We start from the raw sequence: 23174 nt of genomic DNA, 5'->3' as shown, positions 1-23174 counted from the left end.
GTTAGGTCTTGGAAAGGGTCTCCTGCTCAATGAAACCTCCCCCTGACTACTGGAACCCTGAGCAGCCTCTGCCCATTCTGCTCTAGCATCCCATCCCCTTTTAGTTTCTTCACAGCACATATTATCAGGTGAAGTTATCTTGTTCATTTATTTGTGCACATGTTTACTGGGATGAATTGATGAACTTGCTACGTGAAATATGCAGACAGCATTGAAAAGGCAGTGCACACTCGGGGAGATGATATTCAGATGATGGTACGTTAGCCTTCTGCACGCTCACCCCCCAGCAGCTTCAGTGCTTCTGCCCAGCAAAGTACCAGGGGATTCTTGCCAAGTCATCCTTAAGGCAGAGTTGCAAATCAAACCCCCTCACCCCACCAGGCAGCTAGTACCCAATAACCATCCACCAAACTCATTCATCAGTGAATGAATGCAGAGATGATTGCACACACAGTGCAGCCAGCCAATAAAAATCAGTCTTGTTTTGATGAATCAGAAATGTTTTGATACAATTATCCAAAAAAAGTACAGAAAAGAACAACCTTCATCCCTCAATTGGTTGAATGGACAATATTTATTAGAAACAGTCAGATTTGAACATTTTGGTTACCTTTAATATGTTTGTGAACAAATACTGATGAGAACACAGTTTGAATAACATCAAAGACTCAGAAAGATGATGAATTATTTTCCGAGTCTCTACTGACCATTTGGTCAAAAGGCCCTAGTTTTTTCAAGAAAATGGGAAAGGGGAGGGGGGAGTGGACAGGGAAGGAGATTGAGGAGAACCAAACCCAGCAGCATTTACAGTTGACCCAGAGGATAGGAGATGAGGTTCTGGTGACCTTGGCAGGACCCAGTTCACAGAGACACAAGAGTGCCTAGTGGATGAAACCTGCTGGCAACATGGGAAATCAGCATGTCCAAAGACATCCTAGGGTCTGGCAGGAAGAACAACTATGGCAAACTTGGTAAAGAACATGGACTCAACGTCTCAGTGGCAACATCAAAGGACTCTCAAGCAAGACCTGTGACTTGCAAGCTCGCCCAAAGATCTGTTGTTAATGTGGCCAGTCTCCAGCAGCCTCCACACACAAGAGCAGTGGGTTACAAAGGTGCCCCCTGGGTTTAAGGAACAGGGGCACAGGCAGACCAGGAAGCCTCAGCGGGTTGCTGGAGCCCGGGACTCAGCGGTGCAGGGCTGTGCATCCAGCCTCCACCCACAGGCGGGGGCTGAGCCTCCGAGTGCTGAGCCGTGTGCCCGGTTCCCACCGAGAGGCGCCTCTTGGCCCGGGCCTGGGTGCCAGATCCCTGAGCCCCCTGTTCCCGGGGACGACGACCAGGACCACACCTACCGGTCGAGGGCTGCAGATCTGGGGCAGAGGGAGTGAGGGTCGGTGGCCGGGTGGGGCCGGGGCCCCGGGAGGTGCGGCCGGCAACAGCACCAGCCCGGCCGGCAGAGGAGCTCTGGGTGGGCGAGGGGCGCGGAGAGGCCGGGCGCAGAGGGGCGCGGCGGCGGGTGCCCTGACCTGCCGCCACGGGGCGAGGGGCACGCGGGGCGCGGCGCGGTGGGAGGTGCCTCAGGCCCAGCGCGGCCCTCCCCGGGGCTCGCACCCCCCGCCAGGCGCTCAGCTCCCGGCTGTCCGCGGCCGTGGGCTCCGTGTGGTCCACAGCAGCCCGGTCCTGCCCGCGCTTCCACAGCTCATAGCGCTCAGGCTGCAGGATGCGCACGAAGGCGTCCATGGAGAAGGTGACCCTGGCCTCCCCGCAGCTGCACTGAGAGGCCACTTTGCCGTAGTCGATCCAGCGCGCGGTGGCGAAGTTGATGGCCTCTGCGCAGTTGAAGCCGTGGTTGAAGCCAGAGTGGTAGCCGTAGGGAAACGTCACCATGAACTCGCCAGCCTCCTGGGTGACCCGACTGAAGGGGATCCCGCTGTCCCTGAGGACCGTGGGCGAGATGAGAGCCACCTTGTGCCTCAGGAAGGCCTCGCAGGTGCGGGCGCTGCCCGGGAAGAGCTCCCTGGCCAGGCGTTCCAGGCGCTGGCCGTGCTCGGGGGGCACGGCGTACCAAGTCTTGGGCTGCCCGAAGTGCAGGTAGTTGATGCTGTACAGGTCCATGTCCTCCGTGTGCCAGGCGAAGGCGGTCTTCCACATGCCGAAGTACAGGTAGGGGGTGTTGACGCCCTCGATGACCACGCCGCACTCCTGCTCCAGCAGGTCTTGAATGGTTCCCAGGTGCCCAAGGTTCCACTCCTTCGTGTTTTCATCAAACAAGGAGCCGCTGATGTCAGCACCATAGATCGGAGAATCATAGAGACGGGTTTTCCAGTATTTTCGCTCCAAATCCTCAAAATCCAGGTGTGGTGGAGTCCGGTATTTTATGCTGTTTGCCAGTTGGCGATACTCCCCCACTGTCGTGGCTCTCTTCTTCTTATGGTATTGAGTAAACACACCTGCCTGCCCGGAGACCACCTGCTGGAGGGGAGTTGCTATTAAGATGTCACTGATATCATCGTAGTTCTGTCTGGCTTTCCATTCCTTGGGTGGAATCACCTTGGCGAGGCCCGCTCGGTGTGCACCTTGGGACTCCATGTAAGCAATATACTTATCAAAATCATTAAACTCTTCTTTGGTTGGATGAAAAATCATTATGGTACAACTTGCATTCTGAGCACAGTTGGCCTTGGATTTCATAGCTTCCATTATAAGCACCAAACTCCAAAGTTTTCAGGTATGTTCTGGATAGTTGATGATGCTGGAAAATGCTACTTTTTCAAAAATGGATTTGAGTGCCTGAGTCAGCAGGAACCACCAGTGGACTTTTATGCCAAAGAAGTGATAACGTTTATTAGGCTTGCTGATTCATCAGGGAACAACACTCTCAACAGAAGAGTTGCCCAGAATTAATGGTGGCTAAGCCTGTGATGCTCCTCAGTCAGATCCAGCTCTGTTCTCTGAGGTCTGTTGAATCACTGAGTCTGTTGAATCACCCACTGTTGAGTGGGTATCCTTAAGGATATATCTTCGGGGCAGTGTTTAGAGAAAGCCTATAAAGAATACAAAAAGGTTGACAATCAATGTTGGAAAAGTTATTAAAGACTTAAAAATAAAATACCACCATGGAATATTATTGCATATTCAAAGAAAGGCTAAAATGTTATAAGATTGACAAAACAAGAGGTGGTATGGATGTGGAACAATGGGAATTGTCATACTCTGGTAAAGAGACTGGAAATCATTACATGTACCTTGGAGAACTTATTGGATAGTATATACTAACATTGAGCATCTGTACATGTAAAGCTAACATATGCATGTGCTATGATTGAACTGTTACCACATGCCTAGGTAACATACATGGCTCTGCACTGAAAGCCACCTCCAAGAATGTTCATAACATTATTTCTAGTAGCCAAATACTGGAAACAACCTAAATGCCCATCAATGGACAAATACATTCTGGTCTATTCATACAATGGTATATAATACAGCAATGAGAATAAACAAAAACACACAGAAATATAAAAATAATTGTATAAACATTATACTGAGCAAAATCATCCAGACTCAAAAGATCTATTCCATGATTCCATTTTTATAAAGATAAAAATGAGGCAAAGTAATCTATACTAGAAGTCAGAGTAGTGGTTACCTTTGGGAAAGAGAAAGATTATCAGTGGGGGCATAAGGGAGCCTCTGGAGCAATGTTAATATTCTAGTTCTGAACCGAGGTGCTAGTTACACAGCTATTAGTAGAGCTAATGTGATAATTCATCAAGGTATGATGATTTTTACAAATTTCCATATATTTATCTAAAAGTAGAGTTTAGGTGCAGCTCAGCCACAACAGTAGGGTGCACACAGCACACATAGTAGACATCTCTGAAGTGCCTGGTTCTGGTAAAGAGGGGGCATTATGCTAAAGGGTGCCACAGGACTTCTTCCTTATAGGGCCACCATTTGCCAAGAAAGGAGACATAGCTGACTTTCCTAATACATAGAAACAGACACAGAGTTTGAAAAAATGAGGAGACAGAGAAATATGTCCCAAACGAAAGAACAGGACAAAACTAAGCAAGAGCTAAATGAAATGGAGATAAGCAAAATGCCTGATGGAGAATTCAAAGTAGTGACCATAAAGATACATAAAGACTTGAGAAGAGAGTGAATGATCTCAGTAAGACATTCGACAAAGAGATAGAAAATATAAAAAGGAACCAATCAGAGATAAAATAATTCAACTGAAATAAAAAAAATAATACACTGGAGGGAATCAGTAGCAGATTACAGGAGGCAGAAGAGCAGATCAGCAATCTGGAAGACAGGGTAATGGAAAGCAACAAAGCTGCACAGCAAAAAGAAAAAAAGAAAAAGAAAATGAGAATAAGTTTAAGGAACTCCATGACATCATCAAGAGTAATAACATTGCATCATAGGGGCCCCAGAAGAAGAGAGAAGTGGGTAGAAAATTTATTTGAGGAAATAACTCAAAACTTCCCTAATCTGGGAAAGGAAACAGACATCTAGGATTCAGGAAGCACAGAGAGTCCCCCAAAAGATTAACCTAAAGAAAAAAAAGAAAGAAAGAAAAAAAATTAACCTAAAGAGGTCCACACCAAGAATGTAATAATTAAGGTGGCAAAAATTAATAATAAAGAGAGAATTTTAAAAGCAGAAAGAGAAAATAGTTACATATGAAGAAAATCTCATAAAGCTATCAGCTAATTTTTCAATCGAAACTTTCAGGCCAGAGAGAGTGGCATGATATATTCAAAGTAAAGAAAGAAAGAAATCTGCAACCAAAAATACTCTAACTAGCACCATTATCATTCAGAATAAAAGAAAAGACAAAGAGTTTCCCAGACAAACAAAAGTTAAATGAGTTCATCACCCCTAAAACAGGCTTATGAGAAACACTAAAGGGAATTATTTGAGTATAGGAAAAAGGCTATAAGAAAATTATGAAAGGAAAAAATTTCACAGGCAAATGCAAACGTAGATTAATCACTTATAAAATCAGTATGGAAGTTAAATCACAAAAGTGGGAAAATCAACTAAATCTAAAAAATATCAGTCAAGGGACTCATAAAATAAAAGTATATAAAGTAAGGCATCATATACATAAAACATGGGAAGGAGAAGTAAAAATTTAGTGCTTTTAGAATGTGTTCAAACTTAAGTAACCATTAACTTAATATATAGACTGCTATATGTAGAATATATTCTATATAAACCTAATAGTAACCAAAAATCAAAAACCTATAATACATATACATAAAAAATAAAGAGAAAGGAATCCAAACATACCACTATAAAAAGCCATCAAACCACAACGGAACAGAGTAAAGGAAGAAAAAAGCAAAAACAAATGACAAAAACAAATGTAGATGTGAAACAAGTAGCAAAATGGCAATAAGTACATACCTATCAATAATGACCTTTTTTTTTCCCCAATAATTACTTTAAATGTCCATGGACTAAATGCTCTAATCAAAAGACATAGGATGACTGAATGGATAAAAAAGCAAGACCTATCTATATGCTGCCTGTAAGAGACTCATTTCAGATCTAGACACATGCAGATTGAAAAGGATGGAAAAACATTTACCATGCAGATAGAATTTGAAAGAAAGCTATGGTAGCAATACTTACATTAGACAAAATAGACTTTAAAACAAAGGCTATAATAAGAGACAGAGAAGGATACTACATAATGATAAAGGGAACAATCCAACAAGAGGATATAACAATTGCATATATGCACCAAATATGGGAGCACATAAATACATAAAGCAACTATTGACTGACATAAAGGAAGAAATTGATAGTAATACAATAATAGTAGGGGACTTTAACTCCCATTTACATCACTGGATAGATCATGCAGTTGGAAAATCATAAGGAAACAGTGGCTTTAGATGACACATTGGACCAGATAGATAGACCTAACAGATATTGAAAATATTCCATTCCCAAAGAGTGGAATACACTTTCTTTTCAAGGGCTCAAGGACCGTTCTCCAAAATAGATCACATTAGGCCACAAAACAAGTCTCCGTAAGTTCAAAAAGACTGAAATCATACCATGTATCTTTTCTGACCACAACAGTATGAAACTAGAAATCAAGAAAAAATCTGGAAAGAACTAAAATATAGATACTAAATAATATATTATTAAACAATAAATGGGTTAACCAAGAAATCAAAGAGGACATAAAAAAAATACATGGAGAAAAATAAAAATGAAAAAAAAAAAAACTGTGCAAGAACTTTGGGATGCAGCAAAAGCTGTCCTAAGAGGGAAGTTTATAGCAATACAGATCTACCTCAAGAAACAAGAAATATCTTACATAAACAACCCAGGCTTTCACCTAAAGGAAATAGAAAAAGAACAAACAAAACTCAAAGCTAGTAAAAAAAGAAAGAAAGAAAGAAAGAAAGAAAGAAAGAAAGAAAGAAAGAAAGAAAAAGAAATAAAAAGGATTAGAACAGAAATCAATGAAATAGAAACTAGAAAAACCAATAGAACAGCCCAGTGAAATGAGGATAAGATAAACAAAATTGATAAACCTTTAGCCAGACTTATCAAGAAAAAAGAGAGAGGACTCCCAATAAGTAAAATCAGAAACAAAGGAGAATAACTGACACCCCAGAAATAAAAAGGATTATAAGATAATATTATGAAAAATTATATGCCAACAAATTAGACAACCTAGAAGAAATAAATTCTTAGAAATATATAATCTTCCAAAACTGAATCAGAAAGAAACAGAAAATTTGAACAGACCAATTAATAGCAATGGAATTAAACCCATAATCAAAAAGCTTCCAAAACACAAACGTCCAGAACCAGATGGCTTTACAGGTGAATTCTACCAAGCATTTATTTATTTATTTTTTCTACCAAGCATTTAAAGAAGAGTTAATATGTATTATTTTTTTAAAAAGATTTGATTTGTTTATTCATGAGACACACAGAGAGAGGCAGAGACATAAGGTAAAGGGAGAAGCAGGCTGCCTGCGAGTAGCCCGATGCGGGACTTGATCCCAGTACTACGGGACCACGAACTGCGCCAAAGGCAGATACTTAACCACTAAGCAACCCAGGTGCCTGAGTTAATACCTAGTTTTGCCAAACTATTCCAAAAAAAATAGAAGAGGAAGGAAAATTTCTAAATTCATTCTATGAGGCCAGCATTACCCTGATATCAAAACCATATAAAAACACCACAAAAAAAGAGAACTAGAAGCCAATATCTCTAATGAACATACATGCAAAAATTGTCAATAAAATATTAGCAAACTGAATCCAACAATATTATTTAAAAAATCATTCACCATCAAGTGGAATTTATTCCTGGAATGTAAGGGTAATTAGAAATTCACAAATGAAGCAACATGATACATCACATCAATAAGAGAAAAGATAAAAACCATATGATCATCTCAATAGATGCAGAAAAAGCATCTGACAAACTGCAACATCCATTCATGATAGATTCAAAATAGGTTTATTTTTGCCATAGTAAAGGCCATATATGAAAAACTTGTAACTAACATACTCAATGGTGAAAAATTGAGAGCTTTTCCTCTAAGATTAGGAACAAGATAGGGACATCCATTCTCATCACTTTTATTCAACACAGTACTGGAAGTCCTAGCCACAGCATCAGATAAGAAAAAGAAATAAACGACATTCAAATTGGCAAGGGAGAAGTAAAACACTATTTGCATATAACATGAAACTATATTAACAAAATCCTAAAGACTCCACCAAAAAATCACAAGAACTAATAAATGAATTCAGTAAGGTCTTAGGATACAAAATCAATGTACAGAAATCCATTACATTTCTATACACAAATAATGAAGCAGCAGAAAGAGAAGTTCAAGATAACAATCCCATGTACAATTGCACTAAAAGTTATAAAATAGCTAGGAATAAACTTAACCAAGGAGGTGAAAGACCTATACTCTGAAAAACTATAAACACTGATAAAAGAAACTGAAGAAGTCACAAATGAACAGATAATTCATGCTCATGGACGGAAAGAACCAACATTGTTAAAATCTCATACTATTCACAGCAATCTGGAGATTTAATGCACTCCCTATCAAAATATCAACATTTTTCACAGAACTAGAACAAATAATCCTAAAATTTGTATGGAACCACAAAAGACTGAATATCCAAAGCAATCTTGAAAAACAAAGTTGGAGGTATCACAATATCAGATTTCAAGATATAGTACAAAGCTGTAGTAATCAAAATAGTATGGTACAGGCACAAAAATAGGCTCATAGGTCATTTGAACAGTAAAGAGAGCCCATTAGTAAAACCATGCTTCTACAGTAAATTAATCTATGACAAAAGAGGCAAGAATATGCAATGGGAAAAAGACAATCTCTTCAACAGATAGTGCTGGGAAAACTGGACAGCTACATAAAAAAGAATGAAACCAAACCACTTTCTTTTTTTTTTTTCCAAACCACTTTCTTATGCCATACACAAAATAAATTCAAAATATTAAGGACCTAAATGAGGAGACCTGAAATCTTAAAATTCCTAGAAGAAAACATAGGCAGTAATTTCTCTGACATCAGTCCTAGAAATATTTTTCTAGATATGTCTCCGCAGGTAAGGGAAACAAAAGCAAAAATAAATGATTGGGGGTAGATCAAAATAAAACTTTTTGCAAAGCCAAGGAAATCATCAACAAAACAAAAAAGCAACCTATAAATGGGAGAAGATATTTGCAAATGATATATCTGATAAGGAGTTATATCCAAAATATATAAGAAGCTTACACAACTCAACACCAAATACAAACAGACAAAACCACACACCAATCTGATTTAAAAATGGGCAAAGGAACTGTTGGGGATTTACCCCAAAGATACAAATGCAATGAAACGCCGGGACACCTGCACCCCGATGTTTATAGCAGCAATGGCCACGATAGCCAAACTGTGGAAGGAGCCTCGGTGTCCAACAAAAGATGAATGGATAAAGAAGATGTGGTTTATGTATACAATGGAATATTACTCAGCTATTAGAAATGACAAATACCCACCATTTGCTTCGACATGGATGGAACTGGAGGGTATTATGCTGAGTGAAGTAAGTCAGTCGGAGAAGGACAAACATTATATGTTCTCATTCCTTTGGGGAATATAAATAATAGTGAAAGGGAATATAAGGGAAGGGAGAAGAAATGTGTGGGAAATATAAGAAAGGGAGACAGAACGTAAAGACTGCTAACTCTGGGAAACGAACTAGGGGTGGTAGAAGGGGAGGAGGGCGGGGGGTGGGAGTGAATGGGTGACGGGCACTGGGTGTTATTCTGTATGTTAGTAAATTGAACACCAATAAAAAATAAATTTAAAAAAAAATGGGCAAAGGACCTGAATAGACATTTTTCCAAATACCAGCATACAGATGACCAAAAGACACATGAAAAGATACTCAACATCACTAATTATCAGGGAAATGCAAGTTAAAACCACAATGAAATATCATTTTAAATATGTCAGAATGGCTAAAATAAAAAGAAATAACAAGTATTGGCAAGATGTGGAGCAAAAGGAACCCTCGCATACTGTTTGTTGGTAGGTATGCATATTGGTGCAACCACTGTAGAAAACAGTATACAGTTTCCTCACGAAATTAAAAATAGAATTATATGATCCACTAATTCCACTACTGGGTACTTACCCAAAGAATATGAAAACACTTATTTTCAAAGACATATGCACTCCTATGTTTACTGAAGCATTATTTACAACAGCCAAGATATGGAAGTAACTCAAGTTCTAGCAATAGATGAATGGATAAAGAAGAAATGGAGTTATTACTAAGCCATAAAAAAGAATAAGACATTGCCACATGTAACGACACGGATGGACCTAGACTTATAATGCTAAATAAAATAAATCAGATAGAGAAAGACAAATGATTCCACTCATATGTGGAATTTAAAAAACAAATGAACCAATAAAAAGAAACAAAAAACATTTAAATTTTTTTTAACTTTTAAAATTTTAGTTCCAATATACTTAACATACAGTTTTGTATTAGTATACAGGTATAGTGTTTCAACAACTCAACACATTATCATGCTTAGTACTGGGTAATATATAGAATTGTTGAATCATTACATACCTGAATCTAATGTAACATTGCCTGTTAATTATACCTCAATAAAAAAAGAAAAATAATAAAAGAAAAGAAAAATAGAGTTTAGGTATTAAGCTAGCACTAAAGAAGACTAAGAGACATATTTCATTGTATTAAAAGGAGAGTGAAAATAAATAAATAAATGCATACATACATACATAAAAGAGTGGTTGAGAACAAATGAACTAAGCATTGAATTGAAGGAACTAGAAAATTGGCAGAAGGAGGAGGAATAAAGATGACATTAATGAAATATATGCAAAACAGGGATGAAGACCAAAAATGTTCTGTGAAGAGACTAATAAAAGCAACACACCAGTGTACAACTGATCATAAGAGAGAAGATAAAAAGCAATACTAGGAACTAAACAGTACACAAATCTAATAATATGATAGAAAAAAAAACTTAAATTTCTAAAGAAAAGCTTATCAGCATCTTGACACCAATATTTTCAAAAGGGAACAATTTTCTACAGAGGAAATATATCCAAAATGGACCCAAAAAACCTAGAAAGCATAAACACAAAAATATAAGAATCCAGTTCAAAGTATGACCCCTAAAGGCCCAAAAGATACATTATATTATAGGCAAATCTGGCAAATTTCTAAGAAACAGGTAACTCTTAGTAATGCAAATTCTCTCAGAGTATAGAAAAAGTTAGAATGCTACTCAGATGCAGTTATTATGTCTGATAACAAAATCAGAAGAGGACAACAGAAAATTAAGCTATAGGTCATCTTTAGTTATAAACATAGATGAAAGCTACATAGGATGTTATCTAACCAAATAAAGCAATATATTAAAAGAATAATACCTTATGACCAAATGGAACGTATCCCAGAATGCAAGGATGTTTCAACATCCAAAAATCTAATGATATAATTCAGAATATTGACAAAGAAAATGAAAAATATAATCTTGTAGGTACCAAAACACCATTTGATGAAATTTAACAGTCATGACTTTAAAATTCCTTACTTGTAAAGAACTAAGAAATATTTCTATAGTAAGATAAAAGGATTTCAATGTAGGGGGCACCTGGGTGGCTCAGCGTTAAGCGTCTGCCTTTGGCTCATGTCATGATCCCGGGGTCCTGGGATTTAAATAAAAATCTTTTTTTTTTAACATTTTTTAAAATTTTTATTTATTTATGATAGTCACACACAGAGAGAGAGAGAGAGAGAGAGAGAGAGAGGCAGAGAAACAGGCAGAGGGAGAAGCAGGCTCCATGCACCGGGAGCCCGATGTGGGACTCGATCCTGGGTCTCCAGGATCGCGCCCTGGGCCAAAGGCAGGCGCTAAACCGCTGCGCCACCCAGGGATCCCTAAAAATCTTTTTAAAAAAGATTTCAATGTAAAAAATAGCAAATATCATTATTTACAGTGAAACAAAAGAAACATTCTTTAACAAGAAAAAAAGATGCACCAGCTACTTCATTAACGTAATCACAGAGGTCCATTAATACTGCTTGCTAATCCTTTTATACTCCCTTTTTCTTTAAAGATATTATTTATTTATTCATGAGAGACAGAGAGAGGCAGAGACACAGGCAGAGGGAGAGGCTGGCCTCCTGCAGGGAGCTTGATGCGGATTCAATCCCATTTGGGCATGCCTACTCCATCTCACTTAGAATCCTTCAAATGTACTAAAAGTCTGTACCTACATGATCTGGCCCACCATTACCTCTTTTTTTTTCTCTCTCTCTCTCTCTCTTTTAAGATTTTATTTATCTGAGAGAGAGAGGGAGGGAGGGAGCAATGAGGGGGGTGCAGAAGGACGGGCAGAGGGAGATGGACAAGCAGACTCTTTGATGAGCAGGGAGCCTGATGTGTCAGGCTCCATCCCAGGACCCTGGGATCAGGACCTGAGCCCTGAGCCGAAGGCAGCCACTTAACTTGCTGAGCCAACCAAGTGTCCCCCACCATTACCCTTGATGCTCAACATCACCACTTTCTACTCTACCCCTTGCTCCCTCAGTTCCAACCACATTCCTGTGTCTCAAAAAAGCCTGGAGTACTCCTGCCTGATTATCTTGCACACAGGCAACTTTCTTACCTTTCTCAGTCTCAGCTCAAATACCACCTTCTCTTGATAGTTCTGTTTTGGATAAAATTTGAGATGGTTTTCTCTCACGAAAACATATACTCTCTCAAAAAAGCACCTCAACTCCAAATGAAACATGAACTGATGATGATCAGTACTTATACATCTCTTCAAAATTCTAATTGGCCCCACCCCAACTTCTTCATCCCTAGTCCAATCACAATCTAATCCAATTTGCTATCCAACCATCTCTTCCGATTGAACCACTATTCCTTGTTCTAATAAATAGAACATTTATTATCATTTTCAATGTTACCAGCCCACAAAGCACAGGTGTTTTGCCTGAATTTTTTTTCTTGGAGATTTCTTTTTTCTTTTTCTTTTTCTTTTTTTAAGATTTAATTAATTAATTTATTTATTTGAGAGAGAAAGAGGGAATGAGCAGAGGGAGGGGCAGAAGGAGGGGCAAAGGAAGAGGGACAAGCAGACTCCCTGCTGAGTCGGGGAAGCCTCTGCTTTCAATTTGGAGGATCTTGATCCCAGGGTCCTGGGATCAAGCCCAGCTGCAGGCTCCCAGCTAAGCAGGGAGTCTGCTTCTCCCTCTCCCTCTGACCCTTGTTCATTCTCTCTCTCTCTCTCTCTCTCTCTCTCCTCTGCTCTCTCTCTCTCATGCTCTCTTTCTCTCTCTCAAGTAAATAAATAAAATCTTTTAAATAAATAAATAAAATTAAAACAATTTGTAAGCTCAAACAGAGCTGCTGTGGCTGGAGAAACTGATAAGACAACATGTAACTGAGTAAGGAGGAATGGCTGGGAGACGATATGGAGGGGTTAATGTTGCCCCTCTACTACAAGATAGATTACCTAGTCTTACCTATCAAGGGGAACAAATAAGCCTACTCTTATCTTAAGTTGGTGTGTGAAATCAGAGCAGACCTACTAGAGATTCTCAATCCACTTGGAGTCACATTACAAAATTATTGGAAACTTGTGAGTGGCTGTTTCTGGACAAAATCCCTGGAAGATTGCAGAAACCAAGAGCACATGCACATTCTGTGGGGTCTGGAGGTTATACAAATGTTAGGGCCCTCCCAGGAACAGAAAGATTTCCCTGGGAACACTGTCAGGATGGGAGGGGTAGTAGTATTATAGGAAAGCTAGCACAGTTGTTAGGGCATAAAACACCATTAGTATTTGGATCTGCATAAGAACCATGAGGAAGAATAGAAAACCTTGCAAAAGAAATGGGGTGAGGAGGAGTTCCTGGGGAGGAGTTAACCACATTATGGCTAGAGATCAAAGCATTTAATCTTACCCTACAGTCTTCCCAGTAAGACTACTAGGGATCACCTTACCTGCCACTGCTCAAAAATAATAGAAACCACCCACATCTTCTATGGTTACCAAGAGTCTTGGCACCAGAAGTCCCTCCACCTTATTTGAGGTATATTCAGACAAGAAGAAGCTGGGGCTAGGGCCCCATCCTCTCCCATTGCCATTTTCCTGCGTTTCTTTCTTATGAAACACAAATCCTTTTTCCTTTGGGTCTGGGGTCTGAGGCAAAAAAAAAAAAAGCCAAGGAAGGGCTTGTTCTCTGTGACCTGATGGCTTTTGTAAAAGTGTACCAAACAAATATTTGCTGCTGATTCAAATGCCAATGGTAGGGGCACTTTGGGTTAGCAGTGGTAGCTCTCAGCACTTCTGCTTTAGATGGACCCTAAGTCACTAAAGAATCTGCAGAGGTGGCATAAGGAGGATCTCCTTTTCCAACTTTAGTGTCTAATGACAAAAGGAGGGTTACAGCTGCCAAAACAATCTTTAGGGCTCTATAGAACTTATTGAGTAAGGGGAGTAGATGACAATCTGGCTCATCCTTGAGGGAGCATGACAAAGATTGAGTGGAAGTCAAATAATATCTCCCTCTTCCTATTCCAGATATAACTGATGAGCCCTCAAGAGTCTTGGGGATGGATGGTTATGAAGGAGAAGCAATGTCCAAAAATGACCCCAGATGATCACCCTAGAATGCCTGAACCATAGGCTTAGGCCAGATCCCTTCCCTTAGCTGAATAAGAAGTGCTCATGGTCAGCTTCCTATGGGGATAATGGCTTGCTTCCCATGGCTAGAGAAAAATACCATCCAAAAGGACTCAATGTCCCCAGATGTCTCCTTAAGTGCAGGGCCCAGAAAATAGGATAATTGACTGGTATGACATCTAGACAGCTTGATTCACCAAGCAGTCTCTACGTATCTCTCCTGAAAAAGTTGCTGTCATTGAAGACCTATATGAAGCAAGAGCAGTGGGTGAAGGAGCCCTTCCACAAGAACAAAACCAAAGTTGTATCCAGCCTGCCTCCTGAACATGAGACGCCTCTCTGGAGAGATGCTAAAGAAATAGGGAGACTGTGTGTGCCTTGGTCTTTATGTGTTTCCTTAACTCATGCTGTATAACTTTGAAGTCTTGTCCCAAGCCTTGTCCAACTGGTGACCACCCCACAAAGACCTATCTAGCATGACAAAATTTTTTCCCATAAAGAAGGAGAAAATTTCAAAAGATAAGGAGAAAGCAAACAGTAAGGTGTCATCAGGGTTAATGTTTTCCCAGGCAAGTGTATCTCAAGCAAAGAGGGACACTGATGCATTAGGTGGAGGTACAAGAAAGTGATGGTAATCACAGGCTGTTAAATCTATCCTGGGTTAAGAAAAGAAATGAGAACATGTGGGTGGTGATGGAGAATGAAACAGTATTTGATTTGTGGGCTGAGTTTCTCAAATAATCTTGTTAGAGCACTAGGAAATGGCAGCTAAGAAGAGAAGGGGTGAAACAATTTTTTTTTAGGTTGGGCATTTTTGAACTGAATGTCCATCCTTTGATGTCTCGAAAACTTCCTTTTTATTTTACACTATTAAACCTCAAACTGTCTGCCTCTACTCACATTCTCTCAATCATTAAATTCTACCCCTTTTTAAGTGCATAAACATGACCCTTTTTCTTCCTTTACTGCCCCAACAAAACACCATCTGTTCTCTCACCTCCTACAGTTCTTTCTTAGCATGTATCCCTCAAACTTTATATAATGTGAGCAGCAAGAGTTACCTTTGAGATGGCATCTCAAAATTAGAGTTACCATCTCATTTTGCCAGGCCTTTTATTAAGCATTTCCTAATGTCTCTTTCAAACCTTACGACTAGTCTATGAAGTTGGTACCATCATTATCCTCATCTTATGGAGGAGAAACCAAGGTATAGAAAAATTTATACTTAACTCAATAGCTTGTGGTCCCAGTCTCTAGAGTGATTTCTGTATTTGTCTTACCTTCCATATAAACACATTTTGGAAGCATGATCTATGTCCTGTTCATTAGTGTATTTTCCAAGTGATCTTGGTACTTTATATAGTGTGCACTCCAAAAAAAAACTTTTTGCACTCCAAAAACTTACTGAAGAAATAATTAAGTGAGGCCATTTGGTATATACTCGGCAGCCCCTCTCCTCCTGGTCACATGCCATGCCATCTTCCTTCTTCATGCCCTCCTTTCTGAAGAGGATATACTCTTCATGGCTAATCTCATTTAAACTCCTCCAATCATCACCTGTCACTTGTTCCAGGACAGTCAATTAAATAATCACTATCTTCCTTGTCTTTTTTAAATTATCAGTCATCCACCTTTTTCCTAATTTAAGTTACTCTCCTTTCTCTCCCTTTCCTTTCAGTGCTTAATCTCTCAAAAGCTGAACTGAAAATAGTCTTTGTTCGCCACCCATTTCCTGATCTCTCTCTCTCACCCTCTGGTTCTGCTCTCACTCCTCCACTGAAATTGACCTGTCAATCATCAGATTGCCTCCTCCCAAAGGCAGTGCCAGGAGTTCCCCCTCCACCTTCCTCCTAAAACTCTGACCTCTGGGTGCTGTTCTTCTTCTTCCTCAAGCTGGTTCTTCTCTTAATCCCTGCTTCCACTTCCTCTTCCTACACACCAGTGCAAACTTACTTTGAAGCTCAAGTCTCTTAACTCTGTATTTCCTTCTCTCTTTACATTTCCCATTTATGCGCTCTCTCTCTTCAAAGATATTTCTTGTCATAATTTTCTATAATACCGACCTACCCCTAACTTTATTTTTCTTCCTTATCTTGGGTCAGCTCACTGAGCCCTAGTTAATCAGCGTCTTTAGTACAAACTGGTCATCTTTCTCCTAAAACTAATTTTTAATTAGACACTCTTTTAAAGATATCCTTTAAAAAGACATCCTTTAGATGTCTTTATTTTTATTTATTTATTTTTAAAGTAGGCTCCATGCTGGGTTTGAACTCACAACCCTGAGATCAAGACTTAAGCTGAGATCAAGAGTCCAACCCTTCACCGACTGAACCATCGAGGTGCCTTTTCCTAGATGTCTTCATTTCTGCAGTTAATAGTTATCCTAGTCACTATCTGCCTCAGATATTAACCACTGTTTCTGCTGATAATATTGAAGTTCTGTGTTAAATAATAAAAGTTCCTTCTTGAGGTAGAACATCTATTTATCATTCATTGAAAATTATAACCATGGGATTTAGTGGCTGAATAAACTCTATTCTATAATCGACTCAAACTTCTCCCTATTATTGAAGTTACTTAATTTACATTTTCCTAACAATCATTACTTATAAATATGTATCCTATATTTCAGTACCTCAAACAGTATATATGGTAAAATACTGTTGAAATTAATGAAATTCCTTAGGTATGTGGCAATAAAATTACTGCATTGTAGGATTTAAATATCTTAAGATCTTCAACAAGTATTTCCAAAACTCTTCAGAAGGAATGCATCTTTTCACATCCTTACCACTGAGCAACTTTGGGGATGGGGGAAGGAAAAAGAAATGACGAATTTGGTAAGTGAAAAAGCGTAGCTCAAGTTTTCATTTACATTTCTTGGAGTACCATGAAGGTTGATTTTTTTTTTAATTTTTATTTTTTTTTCTTTCCTATGAGCCATTTTCATTTCATCACATTCATTGGTTCATATTCTTTTCTATCTTTCTCTAATAGGGCCCTAGTGTTTTTTTTCTCATCTGCCTATTATGAACACTTTACCTATTGCTCATATGAAAATTTTACATATTAAACCTTGTTAGATACATTCATAGGTTTTTCCCAGTTTCCCATTTCTTCATCTCTCTTTAATTTTACTTAACCTAAAATGCTTTTGACATATATTTCAGTGTTTTATGCTGTCAAGTCTCTTTTGCTTTGTAATGTCTCTTACATCTCTTTAGTAAGCTACTTCCCCATTCAGAGGGAGATAAGTATTATCTTACTTTTTTCCTTTTTATAAATTTTAATTTTCCCTCTAATTCTAATTTTAATTCTACCTTTGTTTTTGTTTTTGTTGTTGTTACATTGTGTTATTGTTTTGTGGGGATGAGTAAGGAATAGATGTAAATCTGATGCCTGGTCCTTTAAATATGTTCTGTTTGTTGTATGTTTTCCCTCTTTCTCCCACATTTTTAAGGGCTTTTCTTTATCCCAGTGGTCTTAATTTCATTCCAATCTCAAAATTTAGGTTCTTTAGTTTAAGGAAAGTTTTTAAGTTATTTCTTTGATGACTTCCCCTACTTTTTTTCCTCTGTAACATGAACTGCTGTTATTTGGATATCAGATCTCATGGACTGGACCTTTAATTTTTGGCACTTTTCTCTCCCAGTTTTCTATCCTTTTATCCCTATGCTCTCTCTTCTGAAGAACATCCTCATCTTTACCTTCCCAAACTCTTTCTGTGGTCTTTTCCATCTCTCTCAAAATTTTAATCTCCAATAGGTCATTTTTTATCCCTTTCTTGTGTATATGGAGCTTCCTTTTGTCCCCCCCCTTCATGTCTTATTGCCCTGTTCTTATTTCATAGGTACAGTTCTTCTATCTTCCTGAAAATATTAAAACATCAATGGCTTTTGAAGGTTTTTCTCCCCCTGCGTGGTATGCTTCTTCGAAATTTCCTTTAATTAATATTTTTGTTTCAGTTTCTATCTTTCAGTTTAAGACTTTCCTCAAATGTCTGGTGATCCTTAGTTGGCTCACATAGGAGAATAACACAAAAAACTGTTTAGAAGCTCAGGGTGCATGGTGATTATGTTTCCCTTTATGGCCATCTGTCTAGGCTGTTTCTTGGGAAAGTCTCTGATGCTGGTATCTGTGAGGCTGGTCATATTCAACAGTGATGAATCTTCCAATCTTCCTCTTAGAAGGGACAGGCCTGGCTTCCCTACCACATGGAAAAGGGGTCCTGAAATTTCTAATATCCAACTTGTAAATTTCACTAAGTCAGCTTGTTTTCCTTGTGACAACCGCACTCAACTGGAAATTTCCAGTCCAGAGTCCATCTTTTTTACCTACTCTAGAAAATGAAGCTTGGTCTTCATCAGGGTGAGAATGGAGCAGTTTAGGAAGGGAGGGGATCTGAGGCTCTCACTGCTTCTTAGACACACTTTCAAGAAATCCTAAGCCTTTGGGTTCTGTAGAGACAATTGTATTGCTCCTTGGCTTTTCTCACTGCCAATTTAGGATTCAGCTTTACAGGGTGTGGTAAATCAGTTTCTATTTGTCTGTCTTTAAATTTTGCTACTATCTTATCTCCTTCACCATTTTTCTTGCTTTGTAAATTATTCCATAAACCAAAAATCTTGTTACTGTTACTTCAGGGGAGTTTTAGAGGGAGCAAAGTAAATGACTGCACTTAAACCACTATCTTTATATATCTTTTTGTTTCCCCAAATATACTTCTCAAAAATACCTAACCCTGGGCTCAAATTCTTTTTCATTGTCCCTCTATGCTCTCCATCCCTCACTTTGCTAAACTATAACCCCTGCCTTCCAAACAAACCTCTTCCTTGAGAGACCCCCACCAACCCTAGGCCTCCCCACCAATTATTTGTCTGGGCCATTCATTTGGTGCTTAATACAAACTGTTGAAGTGGGAGCTCTCCAGAATGCTCTACTTGACAGCTTTCACCTCTAATGGATACTTGTCTAAAGTAATAAATCCTTTCTGTGAGATGTGCTTGCTTCTATTTCCAATATATCTGTATGTTTATGACCCATAAATTTCAAAATTCTCTTCTTGGTAAACTGCATGGAAAAGAGAAGATAAGAAGGTGATTTTTCCTGTGTACACTTTGTGCCTCAAATGCCAATATCTGACATCTATTTCCTATTTAGGAACATCCAGGAGTTTGGATATAGAGAAGACAGATGGTAGGGAAGTGTCAGGCATGAACAGGATAGATTAAGTTGTGACAGATTGGGACTTGGACTTTATTTGGTGGGGAGGACTTGGCCTTTAAATCAATTTAAATGTCACATTGTGGGAAAAAAAAGTCACATTATGATTTCATTGTGACATAATAAATTGAGCATGAAAATATTAATCTCATTAGAATCTTTTCTGTTTACTTTCCTCTTGTTACATGGATACTGGAGCAGTCACAGTGGTATCTAATAATAGAGAGAGGAAGGAGCCATGTCTTTTTTGAACCCCATTATCTCCAAGACATAGCCACTCTATGGAGCTTTGAGGCAACTTCTAACAGGCTTCTTTAAACTATCAATACATTTTAAATACTTTTTTTTGAGAGAGAGAGAGAGTCCGCACGTGCACGTGCCGTGAGTGGGGGCTGGGGAGGGGCAGAAGTTGAGGAGAGAATCTCAAGCAGACTCTGCACTGAGCATAGAGCCTGATGCAGGGCTCTATCCCATGACCTTGAGATTATGACCTGAGGTGAAACCAAGAATCAGACACTTAACCAACTGAGCAACCCAGGCTCCCCCAAATACACTTCTTGAGTAGCATGGAAGTCTGGTTCTTGGACTTCCCCAGAGATTCTAAACTACTTAATGTTTGGGGAAAAAATTGCAAAAACAAAACAAAACAAAAACCAAAAAAAAACCTTTTCCCTTAAATTTCTATAGTATGCACCTAAAGAACCCTGACAGGTATGCTTCCTATTCTCACTCCTCAAAAACAATCACTCTTTTTTTTAGCTGTTTCTTGTGTTTTCTTTTTCCAATATTTCTAGGCTTTTCAGTTTTAGATATTGTGGACAGTCATACTATAAAAGACATAAATTTAATTCTCTTATGCGCCATCCCAACACAGACCTTCCCTACCCCATCATCTCATATAGCTATATCAATTTTTTTGGTTACATCAAGTCTATATTTTTACCATGCAAAACTAGTTACAGCTGATGATTGAATTTCCACGTACAAAATTGTATTTATTGGGGAGTTAATAACTGCCTCATTGTTTCATTTGCTTGGTTTCATAAATATTCATTCATTCCCAAATTCATTTCCAGTAGTGTAAATACATAAAACACATCAGGTACTAAGTCAGATTTCTCTCTTCAGAAATATTCTTCCTGGAGCCCTCCATATGCTTACTTGAATCTGACTGCTTAGTCTTTAGGTCACTGCATAGTCTGCAGCCTGGGGTTTCTGTTTATCATAATCCTGGGGATTCTCCTTCCCTTCTATGTTAGATCCCTGATTCTTCCCATCTCAGTCTTCTTTCCTGGTTTACCCCCTCATGTTGATGGAGCATATTCATTAGGAGCATTCTTGGAGGTCATATTAGAGATTATTAAGTAGCTCACAGAATCTCCAGAAGGACCAGAGAACAGGTTTTGGAGACTATGCATCTAGGAACGATACCCAAAGTATCCAACAATCTATATTAAGGTATTTCTATAACTTCTTTGGTCCAAGGTACTAAAGACCATGACCAATGGACCTTACTAACTAGAGCCTACGCCACTGCTGCCTCTGAAAGCTCACTGTCTCTCACCACCTCCTCCAGGAACAGATCCTATGCAAAACTGACCTTCTCACAGTTCTTCAAAGTGAGGTCTTTCATGGAAGTTTCTGATGGGAAAAGGCTAGGTCATATGCCTTACGTCTTTGCTGAAACAGATGCTGGATAATTGAGTTCTGGCTTCAATTTTGGAAAGGCAGGGGTCCTAATATGGGAATTTCCCCAAATATAAAAAGGGAATTCAAAGTTGGTCACAAATATAACAACTGTCTACTAAAGTTTGCCTGCCTGAGATGCCTTTTATTTCTACCTTTATGCTTTTCTTACAGGATTCTGAAGAAATTGTTCCATTGAATTTTAACTTCTAGAAATCCAAAAACCAATGTGTTTTCTGATCCTTTTTGTGCAACCTGCTTTTACTCTCTTGACATTTTTAGGATATTCCTTTGCTCGTTATTTTCAGAGATTTCATTAAGATATGATTTGTAAGTCTTTTTGTTAACTATTGAGCTAGACTCTCTCACATAGAAACTCATGTGCTTCATTGCTGTGAAACTTTCTGATAACCGATTTTTTTTTTAATATATATTCCTTCCCACCATATTTTCAGTTCACTCTCTCTGGAAATACAATTAGTTGGTTATTAAACCTCTTGGTCTGATCCTCTAATTTTCTTATCTTTGTTCTCCTATTTTCCATCTTTTTGTTCTTATATTTTATTTTCAAAATCTTTTAGCAGTTATTTTTAATTTCCAGAAATTCTTTTTTGCTCTCTGAATATTCCTTTTATTATAGATTTTTGATATTTTCCATGGCTGAGGATTTTCTCTTCTCTCTCTAGAAGTATTAATTCTAGTGATTCTTTTTAAAGTTTCATTTGCTTTCTATATGGTGTCTGTTTCCCCTTAATTGACCCTTCCAGGATGTTTTGGTTTTGGTCTTTCATGTTAAGTGCTTTCCTCATAGTTATTCTTGGCTTATGTTTAAGAGCCAAGCACTGAAGACTTGCATTTGCTATGTATGGTTGGTAAGCTTCACTGAGAGTGCTCTGACAAAGATCTAGTCATTTCCTTTGAGGAATGGGGCAACTGTCAGTACCCAAAGTTAAGAGAATAATGAAAAAACTTTAAATTTATGTATCTTATTCATTTGAAATTAGGGACCAGGAATTTATAGTGTTTTAATTTACTGTTTTTGAGAAACATTAAATAATAGGGAAAATTGCACAAATAACAAAAGCCTGCATTCCAGTCAGAATTGACATTCTTAATATTGTGTCATATTTGCTTCAAGTGGCTTTTTTAAAAACAGCTTTATTGAGATATAATTTACAGAACAAAAATTTCACCCATGTCAAGTGTACAATTCAATAATTTTTGGTATATTTACAAAGCTGTGCAACCATCACCATAATCTAGTTTTAGAACATTTCCATCACTTGAAAAAGAAATCTCATGCCCATTTTCAGTCACAACCCATTTCCACCCTCAGCTCTAGGCAACCACTAATCTGTCTATAGATTTGCCTATTCTGGACATTTCATATAAATAGGATCATATCATATGAGGTTTTATGTGTCTGGCTTGTTTCACTCCACGTTTTTGAGGTTCATCCTTGTTGTAATATGTATCAGTATTTTGTTTCTTCTTATGGTTGAATAATATTCCATTGTTACGAATGAATTGTTCATAGTAGTTTTTTTATCCATTCATCTGTTGATAACATTTAGGTTGTCTTCATTTTTTGCTATTATGAATAACACTGTTATGCATATTCAAGTACAAGTCTGTGTGGACATGTGTTTTTATTTTTCTTGCGTAGATACCTAGGAGTGGGATTGCTGGATCATATGGTAACTCCTGTGTTTAATGTTTTGAGCTGCTGCTACATTGTTTTTCTGAAGCCTGCAACATTTTAATTTCCACCAGCAACATAGAAGCATTCTTAAGTCTCAACATTCTCACCAAAACTTTTGGTCTTTTTTTTTAAATGGTACTTCTAGTTGGTGTGAAGTATCTTGTGGTTTTGTCTTTCCTTGTCTTTTCCTTATTTGACACTGAACATTTGTTCCTATATTTGTTGCCCATTCATATGTCTTTCCTGAAGAAATTTCTATTCAAATTCTTTGCTCATTTTTCCAGTTGTCTTATTATGGAATTGCA

At 38.4% G+C, this 23174-nt stretch overlaps 1 protein-coding gene across 4 annotated transcripts in view; it reads right to left on the bottom strand.

The window, feature by feature from the left end:
- Positions 1 to 555: 555 nt before the first annotated feature.
- Positions 556 to 23174, bottom strand: part of KDM4D (lysine demethylase 4D) — a 34835-nt gene continuing 12216 nt past the window's right edge. For all 4 annotated transcript variants that reach the window (XM_072795033.1, XM_072795032.1, XM_072795035.1 and 1 more), the window contains one exon: positions 556 to 3047. In XM_072795033.1, the coding sequence (XP_072651134.1) occupies positions 1129 to 2703 (1575 nt within the window). In that variant the 5' untranslated portion in view covers positions 2704 to 3047 and the 3' untranslated portion in view covers positions 556 to 1128. The remainder of the gene's footprint in view (positions 3048 to 23174) is intronic.

Source organism: Canis lupus, chromosome 23 (genome assembly GCF_048164855.1).
Source record: "Canis lupus baileyi chromosome 23, mCanLup2.hap1, whole genome shotgun sequence".
In the NCBI taxonomy this organism is placed as follows: Eukaryota; Metazoa; Chordata; class Mammalia; order Carnivora; family Canidae; genus Canis; species Canis lupus.
The sequence above is the reverse complement of the archived record's forward strand: the minus strand, read 5'-3'. Positions and strand labels throughout refer to the sequence as shown.